The sequence below is a fragment of the Sturnus vulgaris genome, chromosome 1, assembly GCF_052056855.1.
Source record: "Sturnus vulgaris isolate bStuVul1 chromosome 1, bStuVul1.hap1, whole genome shotgun sequence".
Classification (NCBI taxonomy): domain Eukaryota; kingdom Metazoa; phylum Chordata; class Aves; order Passeriformes; family Sturnidae; genus Sturnus; species Sturnus vulgaris.
The window spans coordinates 116,213,629-116,234,354 of NC_142243.1; the positions used below are offsets into that span (position 1 = coordinate 116,213,629).

Here is a 20,726-nt window from a genome sequence, read left to right on the forward strand (position 1 = left end):
TCCCTTTCTCCAGTCCAACTTTATTTATATGGGATTGTGCTGAGTGTATGTCACCAAGGAGGGAGATACTTCTATTTTGTTTTCTGTTTTCTTCTTGAGAAGATCCACAAATGTAAAAAATTAATGAAAATAATATACTACTACTATTATTAACAATAATAACAACTATATTGGTAAGTATAAATGAAACTACAATAAATGAAGTTAGTATTTGCATTTGGGAATTTTCATAATAGTTTATATAGCATCAGATGCAGAGTGCAAAGATATGCTCCTATCTCAAAGGCAGGAAGAAGATACTGCCTAGTGAACAAAAAGCAGTTAACTGGCTCCGTTTTCACTGTTATGATTCACCCTGAACTTACCTTTTTGCTTTTATTACTGTGGAAAATAAAGGCAAAAAACAAACCAACAAAAAAACCCCCAAAACAATAGTTATAATGTCCCACCACTTTAACATATAATTCAAGGATCTCCACTGTTTTGGAACCCTTGGCACACAGGGTGAAGAAGGCATTTTATTCTTTATTAGAACTCCTATGGAAAGCAAAAATATCTTTCCTGGCTTGAGTAGCTTTTTGGCCATGCTGTTAGGACAGCCTGCAATTATAATGCATTCATCTCTCATCAGCACCAATCATTATACTCCAAAGGAATTACTGTGGAGCACTTCAAAAAACTCAGTCAAAAGGTCAAACTGGAGAGAGAGGCTGATTTGATGGGCAGTGAGACTGGTAAGGTTTTGTTGGCTGTCAAATATTGGAGAAGAAAAGGTTTACTTATCTGTGGATGTTTGAAATTTTAGGGAACATTGAATTAAAAAACAGATTTTCTTTTGGGCTTACCGTATGTAGAGAGGGTTGCAGTTTTTTATCATAAAAGAATTTAGCAAAAATCACCTAATTTAAGTGAAATAGTTAAATAATAGTTTTGAGCAGAGTCAGAAAAGGCTACACAGATGTAAGGTTAATTTCTGTCTTCATGTGCAGCAAATACTAACGTGGTATGCAGGGAAGAAACAGGACTTTTTACTTGTTCTATCAACACATCATTTATCTAAAAATTGAAATACCATCTCAAATATTCTTGTCATCTTGTTTTTTTAAAATAAAATAAATTTTTATCTAAGAGGTTGAACGGCTAGTTTTAACTTCTTTCTGCAAGCACATCATGAACTTGAAAGTTGTCTTCATCCTAGTAGGCTTTTTAAAAAACTGGTGTGCATATTTAATTTCACTTAACAAATACACACGGGTTTTTTTTTAATGAGCAGTACCAGGGTAATTGAAGGTTATTTTCACTTAGAATTTTTATACATATATATGTGGATTTTAATTAGTTAAGTAAAGAATGAAGGCAGTTGTCAAACTAGAGTCAGGGAACCAACCTTTAGGATTCCTTCATGAAAATATTCTTGATATGGAGAAGAAAATAGGAGCACAGACAGAAGTGTTAGCATAACAATGAGGAAAAAAATGTACCTGCATAGGTGTGTAAGATGCTGTAACTCCAATAGTGTTATCCAACCATCTCAATGTTGCAGCAAGTTAAAAAGATAAAAGAAAAAGTTATTAGAAAAGACTTGTTGACTGCACATAATGTGGCAGCTTTCCTTTAATGCAGTAATTGTGAAAGCAGGTTTGTCTGGAAAATCGTTAGAAAGATAAGATGTATTAATTAAAGTTTAAAGATCAAAGATGACGGGTATTGATAAGAAGGTGGTAATTATTTGGACAGCATGAAGCAATAAGAAGTTCTCAAAATGGTGGTAGTACATTTAATAGTGGTGGAAAGATGATGCAAAAAATGCTGGAAGAGGACCCCATAGACAAAAAGAAAAAAAAAAAATCTTTGACAAAGATTTTGGAACAAGAGGGAAATAATGTTCCCCCTCTCTAAGCTGACAGTGATGAAAAGAACACTTGAAATGATAAAAAATAGAAATTTAGTTGAGTTTTCTATATTGGAACTGTATGCATTTGATGTAAATAGTAGCATTTAAGAGTATAATTGCAAGTAGTTGAGAAAAAAATAATTTTGGACTCAAAATATACTACATATTTCAAATATGCACTGAAAAATATAATGTTGTAGACAAAATTTCCATAAATCCTTAGAAAAAATTATATAGACCTCATAGCAGAGAGGCACAAAGAATGGAATATTTCAAGGCTTCAGCCAGAGGCTTCTCCAGTTGATCAGCCAAGATGGGACTAGAGGCATGGGCAAGTTTCCTTTTCTTGGAACTCCTGACCTGTGTCACACTGATTACAGCAAATGTCAGCTCCTGTGAGAGCCATCATTAGGCAGGTGAGTTTTGAAAGGCAGCATCAACTCCCTGCTAGCACTTTCCAGACGACACGTCAGTAAACTGTGGTGGTGTAATGAGGACAAGCGCTGCCCATTCCTTTTCAATTCCCGATCTTTTCATTATCCACCATGAATTCACAAATGTGCTGATCTCGGCTGAAAATCGACTTGATAGCATCTGGAGAAATGAACATCAGATAGTCCTTATAAAACCCTCTGATCCTTTTCAGGGTGAGAAACCAAACGTAGCCTCCAGCTACTAGAGATTTTGCTACACATAATAACTCCCATTTGCTATTTGTGATTCATTGGGATTTGGCCTTTACTGGTTGCCATGCCAGAAGGATGAATTAGCAACATCTGGCTTAGGTACACAGTGGAATTCAAGCTTTAGATCTAAATCTTAGTCTGGCCTGCAGTTCACTTCTTCGTGTCCCTATGTGAACAAGTAAGTAAAATGCTCATAAATTGCATCTGGGAAAGTCATAAGTTTCTGACTCCCATTTTAACTTCTTTCACTCAACAAGGCAGTGGTACAAAGCAGATATCACACATGGTGAATTCGGGGAGTTGATTTTTCATTTCATTGATTATGATGCATGGCTATGTTCACATACATGTCCACAAATGTAATAAATAGACATTTTCTTCTCTACTATGTGGGCAACAGTCAAATCTCAAAGTTTCACATGAAACAAAAATATCATGGCAGAGGAGTTTATTTAAAACTATTTTCCTGTGTTGTATCTCTCATCTCTATTAGGATGAATACAAAGGCTATTACCCTCCACCTTTCATATGTTTGATTAACAAAAGTATAATGGGGAAAAATTAATAATATTAAAATATTAATTAATAATTTAATATAATTTTTTAAAAATCCTTTTTGTTGAATACTATTACTCTTAATTCCACAGTTAGCATGAGAATTTTTGAAATATTTATATCTATAGAAGATAGGAAATTTCATTAGTTTTAGCTTTTAGAATTTTTCTGCTTTATGGGAAAAGAATTGGTAGCTGGTCAACAAAGTTGACAGTTAATAACAAGAATCATGTGAGAATGAGAAAGAGAGTTTAGCTATGACTTGTTTTAAAACAAGATAATGCCATAATTAACTGATGCTGCACTGAGGCCAGAAGCTGGGGTATCATTGTGCATGTCACATTCAGCAGTCAAGAACCCCATTGTTTTGCAGACATTTTACATTCTTGGTGGCCAAGAATGGGGTGATGGGATACATCAGATGGCATTCACAAATATACATGGTTATGCCCATTTTCTTTTACTTCTTATATTCTGTAATAAAAGCAACTATACACAGCTGTACCAGATCAACTATGTTTTATCACCTCATATTCCACGTTAATAGGGTGTTTTCCAGTTTTATTAAAGTTCTACAGTTAGAACAATCTCATTTAAAATAAATTCTAAAAGTTTGACTCAGCGAGTTTATTTAATAAAACCTAACTTATATGTACTATATAAAGGTAAGTACACACAAATGCCATGATGAGTGTCTTGCCTGTCAATCAAGGCAGTGTTCTTTGCTGCAGATGTGTTGCATCTCTATTGCATCTGAAAAGGTGAATTCCATTGCTCAGGTGAATTGATAGGACTGACAGGACAACATCTGTTCTACTGATAAACGGCTGTATGAAAGACAACACATACCTTTCTTTTTTTATTACTAATTGCAGATCAATAATCTTCATTGCTATTGTATTGGTATTTTTTGAATACAGTGATTAAACAGAGAGTTCTGAAATACGCCATGTCCTCAAAAGAAATCAACTCTATTCTTGAAGTACATTAAGAGCAATGTTTTCTTTCCCACTAGTTAGTGTATTTTGTTGATTTTTTTCTTCCTAATTTTGCATGACTGTTGAATTAATTATTTTCCAGTATTCTGTTCTGTGGTACCTCAGAGTAGCCATCCTGCAGCTCTTGATTGACAGGTACTGAACTTTCAGATCCAATGATACATCTGCTCTGTCACCATCTGTTGTCACAGTAAGGATTTGATCAGGATCATTTTGAAGGAAAACCTCTGGAATAAAACTTCTATTGTTAAATGGTTATAGAAACACACAGGAGAAGCAGAATTCTTGCTGTTAAATTAAGCAGAAGTGCACAATAGGGTGTAAATTGTGTTGGGCTAATTCCCTGCCATTGTCAGCCATATATGGCACTCAGCATGGATTATTGCTGCATAACATACCCTTGAAAGGCTTATGTTGCTTATTGATACTTTATTGAACTTTCTGTAAAATAAACTGAATATCTCTATCTATCTATATATATCTGTCTATCTATATCAAAAGGTTTCTGTGGTTGACATGAAATGTTTTTCCTGAGTAGTTTCTGTAATTATTGTAGATGCTTCTGAGGTAGTCTGTTAGAAAAACTGCTTCCTGTGGCCAATAAAAGACTTTTCTTCCTTTTACATTGTAGTCTAGAATAGCTTTTGAACTTCAGGGCATAAAAAATTTTAGAAGGACAATACACACAGTAGATTGTTAAAGATTTTAGGCTGAGGAAACCATGTTGACTTTTGAGAGGAAGGTCAGACAGCTTCCTGAAGCTAGTTGATTACCTGATGAGCTAGATAACATTCATGTTGTGAGTCACTTGATGCAGTTATTGGATAGCAAGGCTTCTGTCCTAGGGCTGCATACCTTATAGCTCATGAGAGGATGGTAGTAATTTGGACACCTGCTGGAAATTTAGATGATACAAAAGAGTGATTGGATCAAGTTCTTATTTAAATCTCAAAATATAAGTCTCAAGCTGTGCGTGAAATCATTTCTGCATGTCCAGCAAATTCAATTTTGCCTCAAGTAGAATTTCATCCTCATTTACATATTTTTCTCATTTATTTTCTCGTATTTTTTTCCAGTACTAACTCATTAGTGTTACAAGTATTACCTTTTTTTCCCCCATCTGCAGTCTTAATATCTCTCCCTGAAAACTCTTTTCAGTGAGGATAGCTTTTCCTGACCCAATTAAATTAACCAGATCTGTGTTGGCTGTGTGTTCATACTTTAGTCAATGCAAGGGTGAATATACTGTATCTCCACTAAAGGTTTAAATAGGTGAAAAAAAAATGAGTAGAAATGTTTAGAAATGTGTTTAGAACCCCCTCAGTTCTAAATGCCTTTCTCCATTGTCGACCTTTCAAAATGAGTGAAATAAACAGATATGTACCACAGCTACACAATGAATTGATAAGTAAATAACAAATTGTTACTTACTTTTGAGTTTGGGAAGAAGAATTACTAGTTATTGTACATTAGTGCTCTAAACAAATAAGCAGATAAATATACAAATAAATAAATACATGTGTATTAAAAATTTATATATTTATGCTTATTTTTGGGTGATAGCTATGGCTTAAATGTATTTAACTGGTAAGTGGACAGCCTGATCTACTGCTTTTGAGATGAAGGTATTCTAACCAGATCCTTCACCTTGTTTGTACACTCTGATATGAATTCAGGCTCTTTCTGATCCTACAGGTCTTTTGTGTCTTTCTGTATAGTGCCACAGCTTCAACGGGGGTCCTATACCTTAACTTGCGGGTTGGTGGTTAGGTTAGAAGATGAAAGATACAGCTCTGACACACTGACTTTGTGAGTGCTGTAATTTCTAGGTTACAATCATATGGACCTTCACTTCAGCCGCGACCTTTTGCAACAGGGTGAACTTAACATCTTAATAAAACTTGATCCTGTCTGAGTGCATCTTGAGGTGCTCTGAATCAGAATGCTCTAGCAGATGTAATCAAATGAATAATTGCTTCCTGTTCTGTCATAACAATATGACATGAACAAATACTTGTTCTCCCCAGAAGCATAATTCTGTATCTATGATGAGGTCAGACAGTGAGAAAGCACTGAGTTTAAATAACAATCAAAGGCATTGCTTTTATTGTGTCATTTTACCCCATCTTCTATTTATATGCATGACATGACTAAATCCCACTTTAAGTGTCTAAACATATTTGGATCTGATATATTGCCACTTACCCAAGAAATTGGATATGTAACATGAATAGGACAGTGGAAAGGATGTCTACAATTTCAAAGACAGATTTTCTGCAGGAGTTGGATATTTATGATATCTAAGACTGGAAACAAGTAGCAAATATTAAACCAAGAAAGAAGCTTTTATTTTATTAGAATGAATGTTTCCATCTTTTTCTTGTATCTTTCTGTTGGATGAGATAGCCACTATCCAATCAGGCTAACAAAGCTGGAGGACAGGAAGCAACTTTCAGCATTCTTGATTGGAAATAGATGCCTTAATGATGCATATGTCATGTAGAAGTTCCTGAGAAGTGGTAACAAAGAGAAAATAAGAAAAAGTGGGGAACAGGGTCACCATCTTGAGCCTATCTGAGTTCAAGAAGCGATTGCACAATGCTGTCATGTTCATGATGCTATTCTTCGGGGTGTTCTGTGCAGGGCCAGAAGTTGTATTCGATGATCCTGGTGGGTCATTTCCAACTCAACATATTCTATGATATCCACAAAATAAATAGGTTTTTCTTCTCTTTTTCCTTTTATTTTGCTTATTTTTTTCCAGTAATACTTAGAAAGATTAAGTAGAGGAAACTTTTTCTTTTTTTTTTTCCTCTAGCCTCATCTTAAATAAGGAATTGTTAATATCTGTAGCTTACCAGATATGAATTTGTTCTGTCTGGTCAGATTGTAATTTTCATTGGAGGCTGAGGCTAGAAATAAAAATGTTGCAATGCTTTATTGCAATGCCTCTTTTATTGCATGAAGTGAGTGTAAAAGTTCCCAGGAATAACATTAATTTTAGTATACTAGGAGGAAGGTGTTCAGTAAGCCTCTACGCACATTATTCCTTGGCGAATTGTATCATCTAAACAAATTAATTGGAATCAATGAAGCATATACTTTAACTATAGATTTTCTATTGGAGGAGCATATGGGACTCAAAAAAGCATAAATAAGGTATATTTAATTACAGTTTACTTCAAGAGGAGAAGTGAATAACATTTCATTTTTCTCATTACTTATTTTATATCTGTGCTGGTGTTTTGTGCTTCAAATCATAGTTTCTGATAGGAAAAATATTTATTCTTTTGAACTTCTAAGAACAGTGGTTAAACAGAACTCTGTGGCTGCAGGTGGTCATTTCTCTTTTCTCTCTCATCACAATAATAGTCCACGGGACCAGTGACAAAGTTGCTACCTCAGTTTCAGAAAAAAATTGATGTATGTAACAGTACAAAGCAATTGATAATTTATTAGTTACCTACAAATGAAGAAGGAAAAAAGAACACTGAGAAGTATTAATCACTGAAAATGTGTGAAGGGAAATGGTAAATATTTTTTTTTAAATGTAGCTATTTGCAAATGCAGAAACATCCCCTAGAAATACATAATATTACAACACTTTTTTGTCTTTTCGAAGAGTTATATGTCCTGGTAAGGAGACACCGTTCAGTGAGCAATATCCGTTATATGTTTAGCATATTAGAAAATACTTGCTTTCAATCTTAGTATTTTTGGAAGCAAAACTTAGTAAGTCTGTCATGTTTTATGACACAGCAAATAGAGATTTAGCAGTGTCAGGTCAAAAAAAACTATACTCAAGAGCTGACAAATGACAAAATTATTTATTTATCTTTTTTAAGAAGAAATTTTTTCTTGTTGGAATATCTGTCAGCAATGCTGGGTTGGGAAAAATAACCAGATCCAAACAAGTCTACTTATGTAGAACATGCAGATCTGAAGGTGTGAGGAGGTGTAAACAGGTAGACAATAGGCCTGGGCTTCTTGCTCTAAAACAGATCTCCACCTTGATGGCTCTGCCAGTGTATAAATGCTGAGTGGCCAGAGTCACCCGAGCCAAGTCAAGAGCATCCACAAAGTCCAGCTGGATCAAGATACAGTAAGGTACAGTTTCTAGCTGCTTTCTGCAAATACACATTCAGAAGTCCCGCTGCTTCCCATTATTTGTTTAACAGCCTACTGTTTGTAGCACTTGCTTAGCAGAAGCAATAGTCACTCATCACTCCAACCTATTGCTCCCAGGCGCCTGCCCTGATGGCAGTAGGTGGAATAATGCAGCCGCCTCTGCTTCCCCTCCTGCTGAAGTAGGCTGCTGTTCAAAACCATACCCAGACAGTGGGAAAGAAGAGGAACTGATCCTATTATGCAAATAGCATCCAGACCTCTGAGACTGCAAAAAAAGGCTTAAAAGAGAAGATGCTCTCTGTGAGACGAGTGACTTCTGGCTAAATATTAATTATGAGTTTGCATCCGTCAATTGTTAAATAATGTTCCCGCAGGTCACTGTTTGCGCTTCACAGGCCTTGAATTATTTCACCAGGATCTCTTCTTCAATCAGACAGATGGCACCTTCTGAGGAGATTTTTGTTATCTTTCTATGGGTGAAGGAGCTTGCTTGTCCCTCAGTAGAACTCTGTGGATAAAGAGCCTCAACATCTTACACTGAAATTTGGGCTTCATTCAGAATGCACTTTTAATTTTATGGGTTGCATTCCTCCCTTTCTCATAATAGTGGGACACTTTGTGTTAAAAACAAATAAATTACATTAGTGGAAGAAAGCTCTGATACTGCAACATGAGTCTCACTTGGAACTTTGTAAAGACTGAGATTTCGAATGAAACTGAAAAATTAATGGAAATGCTGAGATGCTAGAAACAAATCAACTACTGACAGGCATCACCCCACTGTCAAACAATAAGAACAACACGAGTTCAGTGAATGTTATGAACACAACTTCCTACAGGCTATTGGCATATGACCAGCTATAGAATCCTCAGGATAGCCTAGGTTCAATCTAAACACCAGAAAAATTAAAACTGTCTATATTATAACAAAACCAAAAACCCACCTTGTTAATAAATAAGATATGGAAAGAAGCATGAAAATAATTAATATCATACTGAATATCACGCTCTTCATCTATTCATCCCTTAAAATACTGTTTTTAGCTTCTGAAGGGGGTATTTTAGCAGTAGTTATCCTCTACCTTGCCTTGCTCTTTCAGAATGGGACTGCATTCTGGTTCTCTTTCTTAACACATTTATATTTTAATACCACTGTTTGCAAACTGATGTTTAAAGTCATTCTGGAGTAGCTTAATTTTCCCTTCTTTCTTCATAATCCAAGAAGAATTTTATTTACTTTAAGAATGTGTAAGAATGCAAGTTATATATCATTACCTTGGTCCTTTACTAGCAACTTTATTCTTGTCTCATCTGATTTCTCACCTCCTTTTTCCCCTTCCTCTTCAATGTCTATAGGATATCAGAGTCCTTCACAAATCCTAGCCTTTCATCCTCCTGTTTACAATTGAGAAGGAGTGATAAGATACATCTTCCATTGCTGCTTGTGAGCAATGGTCAATCTCAAGGGTACTTTACCTGCAAGCAATCTGTACTAAAAATTCCTTTACAGAGTGTATTTTAAGGATTAAATCTCCAGTGAGAAACTTGATACACTCTGAAAATTAGGGTAGGTAAAAAGTGGGGATGTTCAGAAAATGCTAGGCAGTTACAGAGGCATTCTGAAATGTGAACTACCACATATAGTTTGTATATAATAATGAAATAATGTAGAACTTTAATAAAAACAATGCTGAAGCTGTGTTCCTAAGAGCTGTAAGTCAAGACTACTTTAAAACAGATTCCAAGACAGATATGGCTGCTTTGAGTTCGCAGAATAATTTATATTGGATGAGTTTTTGTAGGTTATCTGGTCAGAGTCCTGCTCAGAGAATGGCCTACATAAATCAGATTGTTCTGGACTTTCCCCCATCAGATTGTGACTATCTTTAAGAATAGGGATTTCATAGCATCTCTCACCAAGAGAAGTAACTATTTAAAAAAATACCGAAATGCATCAGTGGTGTTTGCTACCTAATTTCTTTGCCGTAGTGCTACAAAACAGACATAGTAAGTAAGTCTCTTCCAGATCTATCAGAGTACCTACTCTGAATTTCAACTGCAGAGTATTTATTTGTTTTCATAAAAACAGGTTATTTTCAGGTTTTTGTGATTGAAAGTTCAAATTCTGAATGCAGGTGAAAGAGAAAAGCAGTGATCCATAACATTATCTCTATTTAGCTATAGTGGAAGATCTTTGGGACTAGTTTTTTTAAATACAAGTTTTATCTGTTCAACTGTTATTTTTTTTCAAAAGTAGTCTTCATTTCTCTTATAGATATATTTGAAATACATTTTGAGGTAAAGGAAGATAAGTGTATAAGTGTTGTCTGATTTTTTCTAATAAAAAATAATTACTTCTTTTATCTATATGTGTTAAATTTATGGATTAATTTACAGTTTCTTATTACATGATATGATTTGAACTGACGTTTTACTGTATTGTTTCTTTTTTATAAATAAATAATTATTATAATTTTCTATTTAGAAATTAAGCTTAATTAGACCTATTGCTTAATGATCTTGAAAACTGTGAAATCATTAGAAAAAAGATTATTTGCTATAGCTAATAAGAGACAAAATTACCTTAGGGAGTATTCTTTATTGATTTGATTAAAATTTTATACCACCTATTGGTTTTTTTTTTCCTTGTCAGTAACTGGCAATGGTAGCACTGATTCTCCAAAGAAATTGTGCAGATGCACCAAAATTTCTCATTTGCAGATTTCCATATTCTGTAGGGGAGCTGTGTGGCCTTCAGTTTTTTTTCTGACTGACTCTCCACTAGAAAGCCTTCATTGTTGTTTCCCTTTTCTCTCTGAACTTTGCTTCTATACACTGATTTCTGGATATACAATGACCAGGAAATTAAATAAAATAAGAAAATTCAAAAGCTAACTTTGCTTAAAAGAGACAGCTGTCCCCATTAACAGTTGTAAATATTGCCTACGTCATATCCAACAGTGCCATGCATCACTTACCATCGTGTTTCTGATTGCAGCAGCCATTAATCATTGAAGGATTCTATGATATTTTGGGGTTTTATTTTACTCTAATCATTGCTTCATTATCTGCATTTCTGTTGGCGTGAAACTTGGGCTCAGGTAATGGTTTAGTTTTTTGTAATAGTGCAGTCCTTCTCTCGGTGCTGTGAGTTCTTAGAAATTAACAACTTTCCCTGAAGCTGCATAAATTGTTCTTTCATTAAAAAAAAAGTTTACCTATCCACCAGCTGACCTTTCCTACACCTTCCTTCTCACAGCAAAATCGTGTTGCTGGTAAGGAAAAAATAAATGCAACCCATATCTACTTCTTCAGTCACACTCTCCTTATTCAAAATATTTCATTAACTGAGCATAGATTATGAAACTTGGAAAAAAGTTAATCTGTGCTGAAATCCAATTTTACTTTTGAAAATAAAGTTTCATGTCTTGTTGACTTTTTTATTTTTTCAGTTACATACATTGAGTGCTTGAAAGAATTCTTGAATTTCTGAAAGGCAATGTAATGCTGGTCTAAAACATTTCAATTTTTGGAGACTTTATTTATTTTTATTATTTTGGGAGTTTATAAGTAATAATTGTATTTCTGAGAGACCTGAGAAAGTCTTAAGGACAGTTTCAGCTTGCAGAAATCTTTTTATTTTGATAATCAGATAGGAATGAACATAATTATTCCTCAGCAGAAAAAGAAATTTTGCAAGCATTAATAGCTATTTTCATCAGTTGCCATTTAAATTATTGAGAATGAAAATTAAAACAATACCCATGAATAGCTTTATTCTATTGAATATTGATGTTGATTCCATGAAGTATTTAAATATAATATTTTAAATCTAAAAAAGCTTTTATATACTTACATATATACGTAAACTACTAGTTTTCAAGCTTTGTTCTCACAAAGGTATAAAAATATTTTCAAGTCAGATCTAGTGAAGTCACTGATACCAAAAAAGGGATTTCTCTCAGGTATATATATTTTGCTGTGCAAACAGCAACTGCAGGGACTTTAAAAACAATATTAAGTATACATTGATCATTTGCAGGTTTATTCTGGCTTTGTGAGCACTTAGAAGTGTAAACATCTAATTCTACAGAAATGTAATTCTGAAGTTATGCAAACTGAAAACATTTTTTGCTATGATTAATTTCAAACAACCTATTCCCCATCATCTGTATTTTATGTATACTCAATAATTTGGAGTTCTTCCATGTGTATTGTTACCGTGTCCTTTGGGCTGAGTTCACTAAGCTCAGGATGTGAGCAAGGCAGCTGCATGAGCAGTGTGATCTCACAGAGATCAGAGCCTAAATTTCACTAGTCCTGTCCAAGTTCTGCTTACCAGTCTTTTTCAGAGAAACAGAAAATCAAAAAATTATCTGTAACCGGTCACTGAAATCTAATTGAAAGGTACTCCTGGGACAAGTTAAGAATGTTATTAAATGTTTCTGTAAATATTTCACTTGCCCTGGTACTTAAGAGAAAGAAATATGTCAGTTGTTTGCTCAGAGGCACCATCAAAAATCTGAAAGACACTATCTTGTGACTTGTAATATTCTGATCTTTTTCTTCATTCAGCATCTTTCAGTAGTCTACCCTGAGGAGAAAAAGATGCATGTGATATGTTGTTCATCAAAAGGGAGAGGTCATGCCCTCCAGCTTGATTATTTGAAATAATTTTGTTTGACCTATTTTTATTTTAGGGCATGAAATATGCACGCTGTGTACATTTAGAAGAGGAAGAAAATGCTATTAATCAAAAGATAGTCTTAAACTCAGTGAAGCTACTAGGCTTGAAAATAAATGATGTTTACTTTCTTTTCAACTGAGTGCTGAGCTTGCTGTATTGCACTGTTATCTATTTTAAACTCTCAAAAGCCCCCAGAAATTTTATCCTGGATTAAAATTTGCAGCTTTTCTTGTGCCTGTTCCTGAATTCAGTAGGTGAAAAATGAACAGGTAGTAATTCAAATATGGCCATATATCAAAGTTAATTTTTTTTTCCAGAAAATAAAGCAGAACCCTACTGGTTGCAGTTATACAACAGTAAAAGGAGGGGGAATGATAATAGTGTGATATGTAGTAATTATTTTAGTCAGGAAATGTGTGAGATCTGCACATTTTCAAAGTGTTTGCTGAGAGCTGCTCTGTTGAGAGTATCAGTTAAATCTGAAGCCTCTAGGGTTAGCTGTAAAATGCCTCTGATATCATCAGGACTGAATCTCCTCAGTGGTAAACCTGGCAATCAAATGAACCTGCTCAGGGATATGCTAAATTGCTCAGAAGGTGAATTATGGTGGTGGGTAAAAGAAGTCTACAAGAAGGAGAAGGGCCAGTCAAGTGAGGAAGTCAGATTACTTTAGATAACACATGATTGGTTTTTTTTCATCATCGAGCTCCCATACCTATTTAGGAGAAAAATGCTTAATGCTTTATAAAATGCACTCATCCCTTGTTCATTTCAGGGAGTTTTCCACATGCTGGCTATCTACTGTAGTTCTTTTTTTTTTTTTTTTTTTTTAATTATATAGTCAATATCCTGGAAGACAGGACTAGCGTGAGCTATTTTTGTACTGATTCCTACTCATAATTTCACATGCACTTGCAAAATTAATATAGATGGGTATCTAATACTGCAGTTTGCATCCAAATCCATCTTTGTAATAACAGCTGCATAAGGTCTTTCTTGGAAAAAGTCTGCGCTTTCTAAATGCTAATCACCTCTATTAAAATGAACAAATTCAAATTGTAATGAATTTTAAATACACGTAATTGTGCATTGACTTGAATAATTTAAGAGAGGCAAAAAATCCCAACTTCTAATGTTGACATTTTGACAAAGGCACACAGTTGCCCAATTAAGGTTCAAATTGACTTTGTCGTTAGAAGAATTTATTTCAATAAACAGCTACTTAGAAGTCTTAAATAAGTAAAATGAGTTCTTTGAAATGAGCTGTGACTATTAACATGTAAAACTGGATGAAAAACCGAATGTGTGAGACAAAATATTTCTCTGGATTAGTAGATTGTAACAAGAAGAAGAAACCTGGAAAAGCAACACATAGCTCTTTACCTGGTTGGAAAACTATGCTGTATCCACATGTAGCCATCGTTTTTCAATCCTGTGGAGGGAGTGATGGCATGCAGCAGTCAATGTAGTCCTGATTTCTAGCAAGATCCAGTACATTTTACTGGGAATGTGCTAAATTTTCTCATGGGATGCTGTTGGATGTAGCATAAATTGCCATGCACGTTTTTTCAAACAGCACTGTTAATTTTGGATAGAACTCTATGAAGGTCCAGGCAAGTTTTGTTATTGTAAACATCTGTCTTTGCTCTGTTGTTGCTAAGATGTTGTTTGCTAAGAAAGCAAATGTACTTTGCTTTCAGTCTTTGATACCAGTTTTCATTTATCTGGATTGTAAGCGAAAAATCATCTTCCATAGTTTAAGAAGTATTTTCTGCTTTCTTTGACACTTTAATTTAAGACCTGATAATATTTCCTCAATTTTTGTGTGGTCATTTAAAAAATAGAACAAGACAAAGTCAAATGGAAAACCTATACTCAGCCTTGGTCTGGTAGCAAGATCACTTCTTACACAGAAGAAAATTAAGCTGTGAGATACAATACATGTGCAATCTTAGATGGAATAAACTATTTGTAGTTGAATGGTTCAAAAATATGAAGATGATCTTTGTCAGTGATAGCTCTAAAGTTTTAGTGGATGTTTTTAAATGAGGAAGATAAAAAATAATTCACAGGAAATTAAAAATAAACTATGGAAAGATTAGCAGATTTTTCACAAACCTGAAAACCTGAGACATTTTGACTACATTTGCAATAGGGCAAAATTCTTCTAGCACCCATTCAAAATTTTATGTGATTAATTCTTCTGTTGACTTTGAAAAATTTTTTTACTCAGCATAAAAATCCTAAGCCTTTTCCTAAACCACATCCTAAGCAGAATTGGTTTTGCCAATGATTGTTTTATGACCACCCTTTTTCTTCCATTTTCCCCCACATTTCAAGTGTGGCTTTTATTGGTTCTCTGCTGACAGTTGACTATAATGAATTTTTAGACTATACAGAATATGAGTTTTAAAAACATAGAGAAAACTATATTAAAACCAGGGTAGAGGGCATTATCTGAGTTTCTCATCCCTCATTACTTTCCCTCTGTGCTGTCTGACATTTTTGTTTGTCTTCTGATTCCATGTTCATCCTGTTGCCCTACAGCACAGTTCCACATAATGTAAGTATGAGTATCAGACTTGCAAGATAAAAAGCTGTCAGTGTATCTGTTCTTATCTTTGAATTGCTTCATTTTTATGATGTCACATACATATTACATTTCATTTTGGGGAAATTTTCTCGTATTTTTGTCTTACTATTCTTCATAAAACATAATGAAATCTGTGTAAAAAGTCTGAAAAAGTCTCTCTGATAATCAAGTCTATTTAAGCCATTTTTTGCAATATATTGGACTGATATAAAAAATGGCAATTTATCTTGCTTGATTAGGATGTCTGTGTGATTTAAGAATATATTAAATTACAAGATTATGGATTTTTGACTGAAGAAATTGTCCTGTTTAATTTATCATTTCAATATAGATTTTTTTTAACTGTCCGTGATTCAACTCATAAACCATAATGACTTATTGAATCTTTGTTACTGAACCAGTAGCCACTAAGTTAACTGATTTGTGTAACCATTTGATTTTGAAGAATGAGTTGCTTGAGGTAAGTTAGAAACCAAGACTGCAAAAATTATCTTTCAAATGGAATATGAATCATAAATAAAATCTGTTTTCACCACCCTTGTCATGTTCATTGATAACAATCAACAGTTTTATAGGGACTCAAATGATCTTGATAAGATTAAAAAGTAACTAGATTTTTGAATTTATGAAGGAGCACACTATGTACTATTTGTGATTAACATTTCTATCCATTCATGGTGTGTCTGTGCTAAGCATTTATTTTCAGAAATTAAATTTCATAATCTCATGAAATGCCATATTTGCCAAGTCCACATGTGCAGCTGCACTGAGATATGGTCCAAAAACTCTCAGTCATATATCATATTCATCCAATATTTCAGCTCATACATATGCGTGAACTATTAATTTGTTAAGTTACAGTCCCTTTCCAATAAATAAGTTTCTCTAAGTTTTTATAGGTCAAAGCTCTTTTAGAAGTCGGAACGTTTTCCAGTAACAGAAATGTTTCAAAAATGTCATCTGTTTTACCTCAGAAGTGAAAATTTTCAACAGTTTCTTACTTTCATTGTATAAAAAAATGCAATATTTTATTTAATTGCACACATTCTGTATGTTTAGATAAACTGAGATCACTTTAGGAACTTGAAAGTTATCATAGTTCTCAGAATTATCTGATAAAATAGGTAACAAGTATTTGTTTTGCTTTTTTTTTCCAGAATACAGCCTGTGCTATTTTAATTCACGTATGTGGATGTACACATGCACTCAAACAAATTTGTAAATGTTCCTAATTATAATCATACAATCTTTGCTTGACAGCCCTCTCTATGTTGAATAGTAGGTATTGAGTCTGAAGGAGAACTACTTTTCTGTTAATAAAACTTTTGGTGCAGCAGGTTGTCTGGAAAATCAGCCTAATTTTTCCTCATGATCTGCAGAGGCAAGGAGAAATATTTAAGGGAGCAATTGCCTTAAATTTCATGCTACTTTAGTATTGAGTCAATCAAATATGGAGTATCAGTACATCTGCACAGCATGAGTGACTGTATCCTGTTATTGTGATGAATAGTAGATACAGAAATATGAAAGAAAAACACTAAGAAGGGATTACATACTCTGTTACAGTGATATTAAATATCATCAGGGAAGATGATATCTTACTGTGTGTCCAATTTTAATGAAACAAATCAAGATTATACCAGATGAATTCAATTGAATTAATTTTGAAGCATAAATGTCTCAATTCCTAGAAATTAGAGATCATACATTTTCTTTCAGTTATAGATGGAAAAATGTGCCAAACTGCTGCACATAGTAGTACAATTTGTTTATAGTTATATACTTCTGTGTAACCCACCTCAGTCACTGAGATCTAGAGGCTGCAGTCAAATCAGAGGGATGAGGATCTTATTTATGGATAGCATATGAAACAGCAGAAATGAGAGAAATTTGAATAAACATTGAATTGAAATAATTCAAAACTTCTCTTTACCAGTCAGTTGTTTGTTTGTTTCTTTGTTTGTTTCCTTTTGAATAGTTCTTCATTCAGGAATGAATGAGATTTCAGAGAACATGGGTTTTTTAATTGTTATTGCATAACAATGCACAGTTAGCACCCTTTTTGATGGTTGAATACTGTGGTACAGATCTGTCTTCTTTCTGACTTTTATAAACTTATTTAGTCACCAAACGAGCAGATATTTCAACATATGTTCTTCATTGAACCTGAGACTATATGACAGTTTTAGTGTTTGATATTGACAAAATAATTAAGTATTGAGTTGTCACTGTAGTATGAGAAAAATGGAGCATCTCCCTGTCTCTGTTTATAGACCATAAAATATCTAATAAACTGTGACAGACTAGTAGTGTTGATTTCATACAAGGGGATTTTGAAAAAGCTAATAAGTTCATGTGTGTTATGATAAAAAAATACGATCTCCTCTGCCTCTCCAAGAAAAAAATAAAAGAGAGAAAAAGAAAAACAATAGACTCACTATTTATTTTAATGCATATTCCATGAAGAAAAGCTGCTGAAAGTTCTTTGTCCAAAAGTAAAGAAATAAACTAGTGTAAATTTCTTTTCAAAAAGCTCACAACATTCAAAATCTGGGAGGATAAAGCATGCAGTAAAAACATTCATTTTAGGGACATTCATACCATTAGTGCACTGCATTTACAAACTTGTTGTAAGTAACTTTTTTACCTTTTCCTTACGTAATTTTTACTGTTTTCCTTACATGATCATTACTGACGTTTAAGACAGAGAATGTCCCATACCTTCATTGTTAGTGTAGAAATCATTTTCACAGAGGCATTTAAAAATAGATCTATCCAATTAGCAGCACTGTATGAAATATGGGTTGAACTGTTTCCATGGCAGTAGTGTACCCAAGCACACTGGAAACTGTATTTTATTACTAATGTCACAGTTATAAATCAAATATTCCATGATGTGTCTACTCCCTGTTCAGTGGTTCTTCAGAAGTTGGCATAGTGGTGACTTATGTCCTTCTACTCTCTAAGGATTTGATATTCAATAACTCAAACTTAATAGGATAGGTAGGAAACTACATCCTAAAGTGAGTAGGAATAAGTTCTAGTTCAACATCTGTGTCAGAAGATCTGCAGGTAGTGGTAAGGGCCTACAGCATTCTGGTTACTTCTTAGCTGTAAATGAAGTCTGTTCAAAACAGTGAATGAAAACAGTCTGCTAATCTATTTCTAAGCAAAAAGGTTCAAAACTCCTACACAGAGATTTTCAGAGAGAAAAAAAATTAATTTACATTAATTGGAAATGAAATTTGTAAGATTATGTTGTTTAATGCGTAACTGTGAACTTGCATGTGGAGGCTGTATCCATGTTGCTGTGTAATACCAGCTGCTTGACTTACGATTCCTGACTTGTGGTTCCTTACACTTCACTTGCATTAAATTTCACTGACATGATCAGTCAGGAGATATGTAGAATACACCTTTAACATCCCTGGAGTATGTGGTTTAGGTTTTTTGGTTTTGCTAGTACAATAAGTATTTCTTCTCTTGTTTTTTGCATTGTCCTGACATGCATCCTTTATAAAAACCCCGTGTCTGGGGTTTAAGGTTTACAGCTGTGTTAAATTTGACAGACATCAGTTTATGCATGTGAAATACTTGCAACACAAGAAAATTTCTGAGAAATTGTCAACACTGCTGATTTTTTTGTCAGATAGTCTACATGGGCTGGACAGAAGAACGGGAACAAGACTCCCTTCAGGACCGAATGTACACACCAAAGTTTCTAGCATTGAGGGGATCTTCCCTGTATAAATTTATAGCACCTCCGGTAAGTATGTTTCTCATGCTTAGTAGGAATAAATGTCGTTAAATAATGTCATGTAATGTGTACAAGTCTTTCACAATGAGGTATCACTCATTGGGCTAGCAGGACTGCAACTAACAGTATTGAAAAGTTCCAGGGTGTGTGGTATAGAAGTGATAGAAAACAGCTCTTCATCAGATGACTGGGTATCTAGCAAGAATTTATTTTCCCTTACTTAAATGAACAATTTAAGTGGGGGAAAATCAATTTTAGAAAAATAAAAGAGAAATCTGGTCATGTTAAAAGGGAGCTTTTAATTTTCCTTTGGCAGACAGAACAGGCCTGAAGCAAGATGCTTAGATTTAAACTGAACAATCCTTCTAGTGAAAGTGCCGAGATCTGTGGAAATATCCAAGCTTTTTACATGCTGTGGAGATGGCAATATGTCTCTGTTTAGATTCCATCCTGAATGTAAGTTTTTGCTGCTTGAGAGCACCCAAAAGGAAGGTAGAGAATCAAATGAAATTATTTAAGTTAAATATCTTAATTAGAATCTCACTGGGTGCAACTGGGAACACTGGGCAAAATTTTAGCTCTCGTCTTATACTCAACAATTTACTTTCATGGCCTTATGGTACATCAAAGCTGCAGTAAAGATCCTCTAGCTAACTTTTAAGCCAGTTGCTAAGGAGACAGTAGCAGTCCCATGCCTGCAGCAGGAACAGTCATGTGGATTAATTTTTCCTGTTTATTGGGTGACCTTTCTGACTGCTGCTAAACCCTGTGTTTGTCAGATCCAGGCTGTAGCTCTTTCCTGCCTGAAACAGAATCATAGAATAGTTTGGGTTGAAAGGGAACTTTAAAGGTCATCTAGTCCAATCTCCCTACAACAAGCAGGGACACCTTCAACTGGAGCAGGTTCCTCAGTCTTTCCAAGCTGGTCTTGAATGTTTTCAGAGATGGGGCATCTACCACCTCTTGAGGCAACCTCTTCCTGAGGTAGTTCAAAGCCATCTTAAAAAATCTTTAGATTGATCATCAGTAACTCTTGGTGTTCATTGAGCAAAAGGTTTAAAAACATACGAATGTTTTTGAATGGGAATGGGGAATGGAAGTAAGTATGAGCTGAAAACTTCATGTGTTCAGTGTTTGTAGATTAGTTCACGGGTGTGGGGTTTTGGCTCTCTCAAGTCTATTAATGGGTGCTTGACTTTTTTGGTGGATATTTTTCAAAATCAGATTAAAATGTCAGATTATGCCAACAAGCACCTTAATTCAAAACCAGCTCTCCAGTCTTTGCCAGACCTACTTGAGAATTTGCTGTCTGTCAAGTAAAACCAAGTCCATTCTAGGTACTAGAATCAATGATGAGAAATCCTTTTCAATACAAAAGAAGAAGATTATTTTTTTAAAGAACTATGGAAGAGACTACAAGCCTTTTGA

General features: G+C 34.3%; 1 protein-coding gene and 1 long non-coding RNA gene across 6 annotated transcripts in view; one reads left to right on the forward strand and one right to left on the reverse strand.

The window, feature by feature from the left end:
• Positions 1-20,726, forward strand: part of SNTG1 (syntrophin gamma 1) — a 318,906-nt gene that overhangs the window by 248,717 nt on the left and 49,463 nt on the right. For all 5 annotated transcript variants that reach the window (XM_088174809.1, XM_014881643.2, XM_088174814.1 and 2 more), the window contains one exon: positions 19,191-19,307. In XM_088174809.1, coding sequence (XP_088030935.1) covers positions 19,191-19,307 — 117 coding nt within the window. The remainder of the gene's footprint in view (positions 1-19,190; positions 19,308-20,726) is intronic.
• LOC148225436 (uncharacterized) overlaps positions 1-20,726 on the reverse strand; it is a 39,971-nt gene that overhangs the window by 15,011 nt on the left and 4,234 nt on the right. The window lies entirely within an intron of this gene.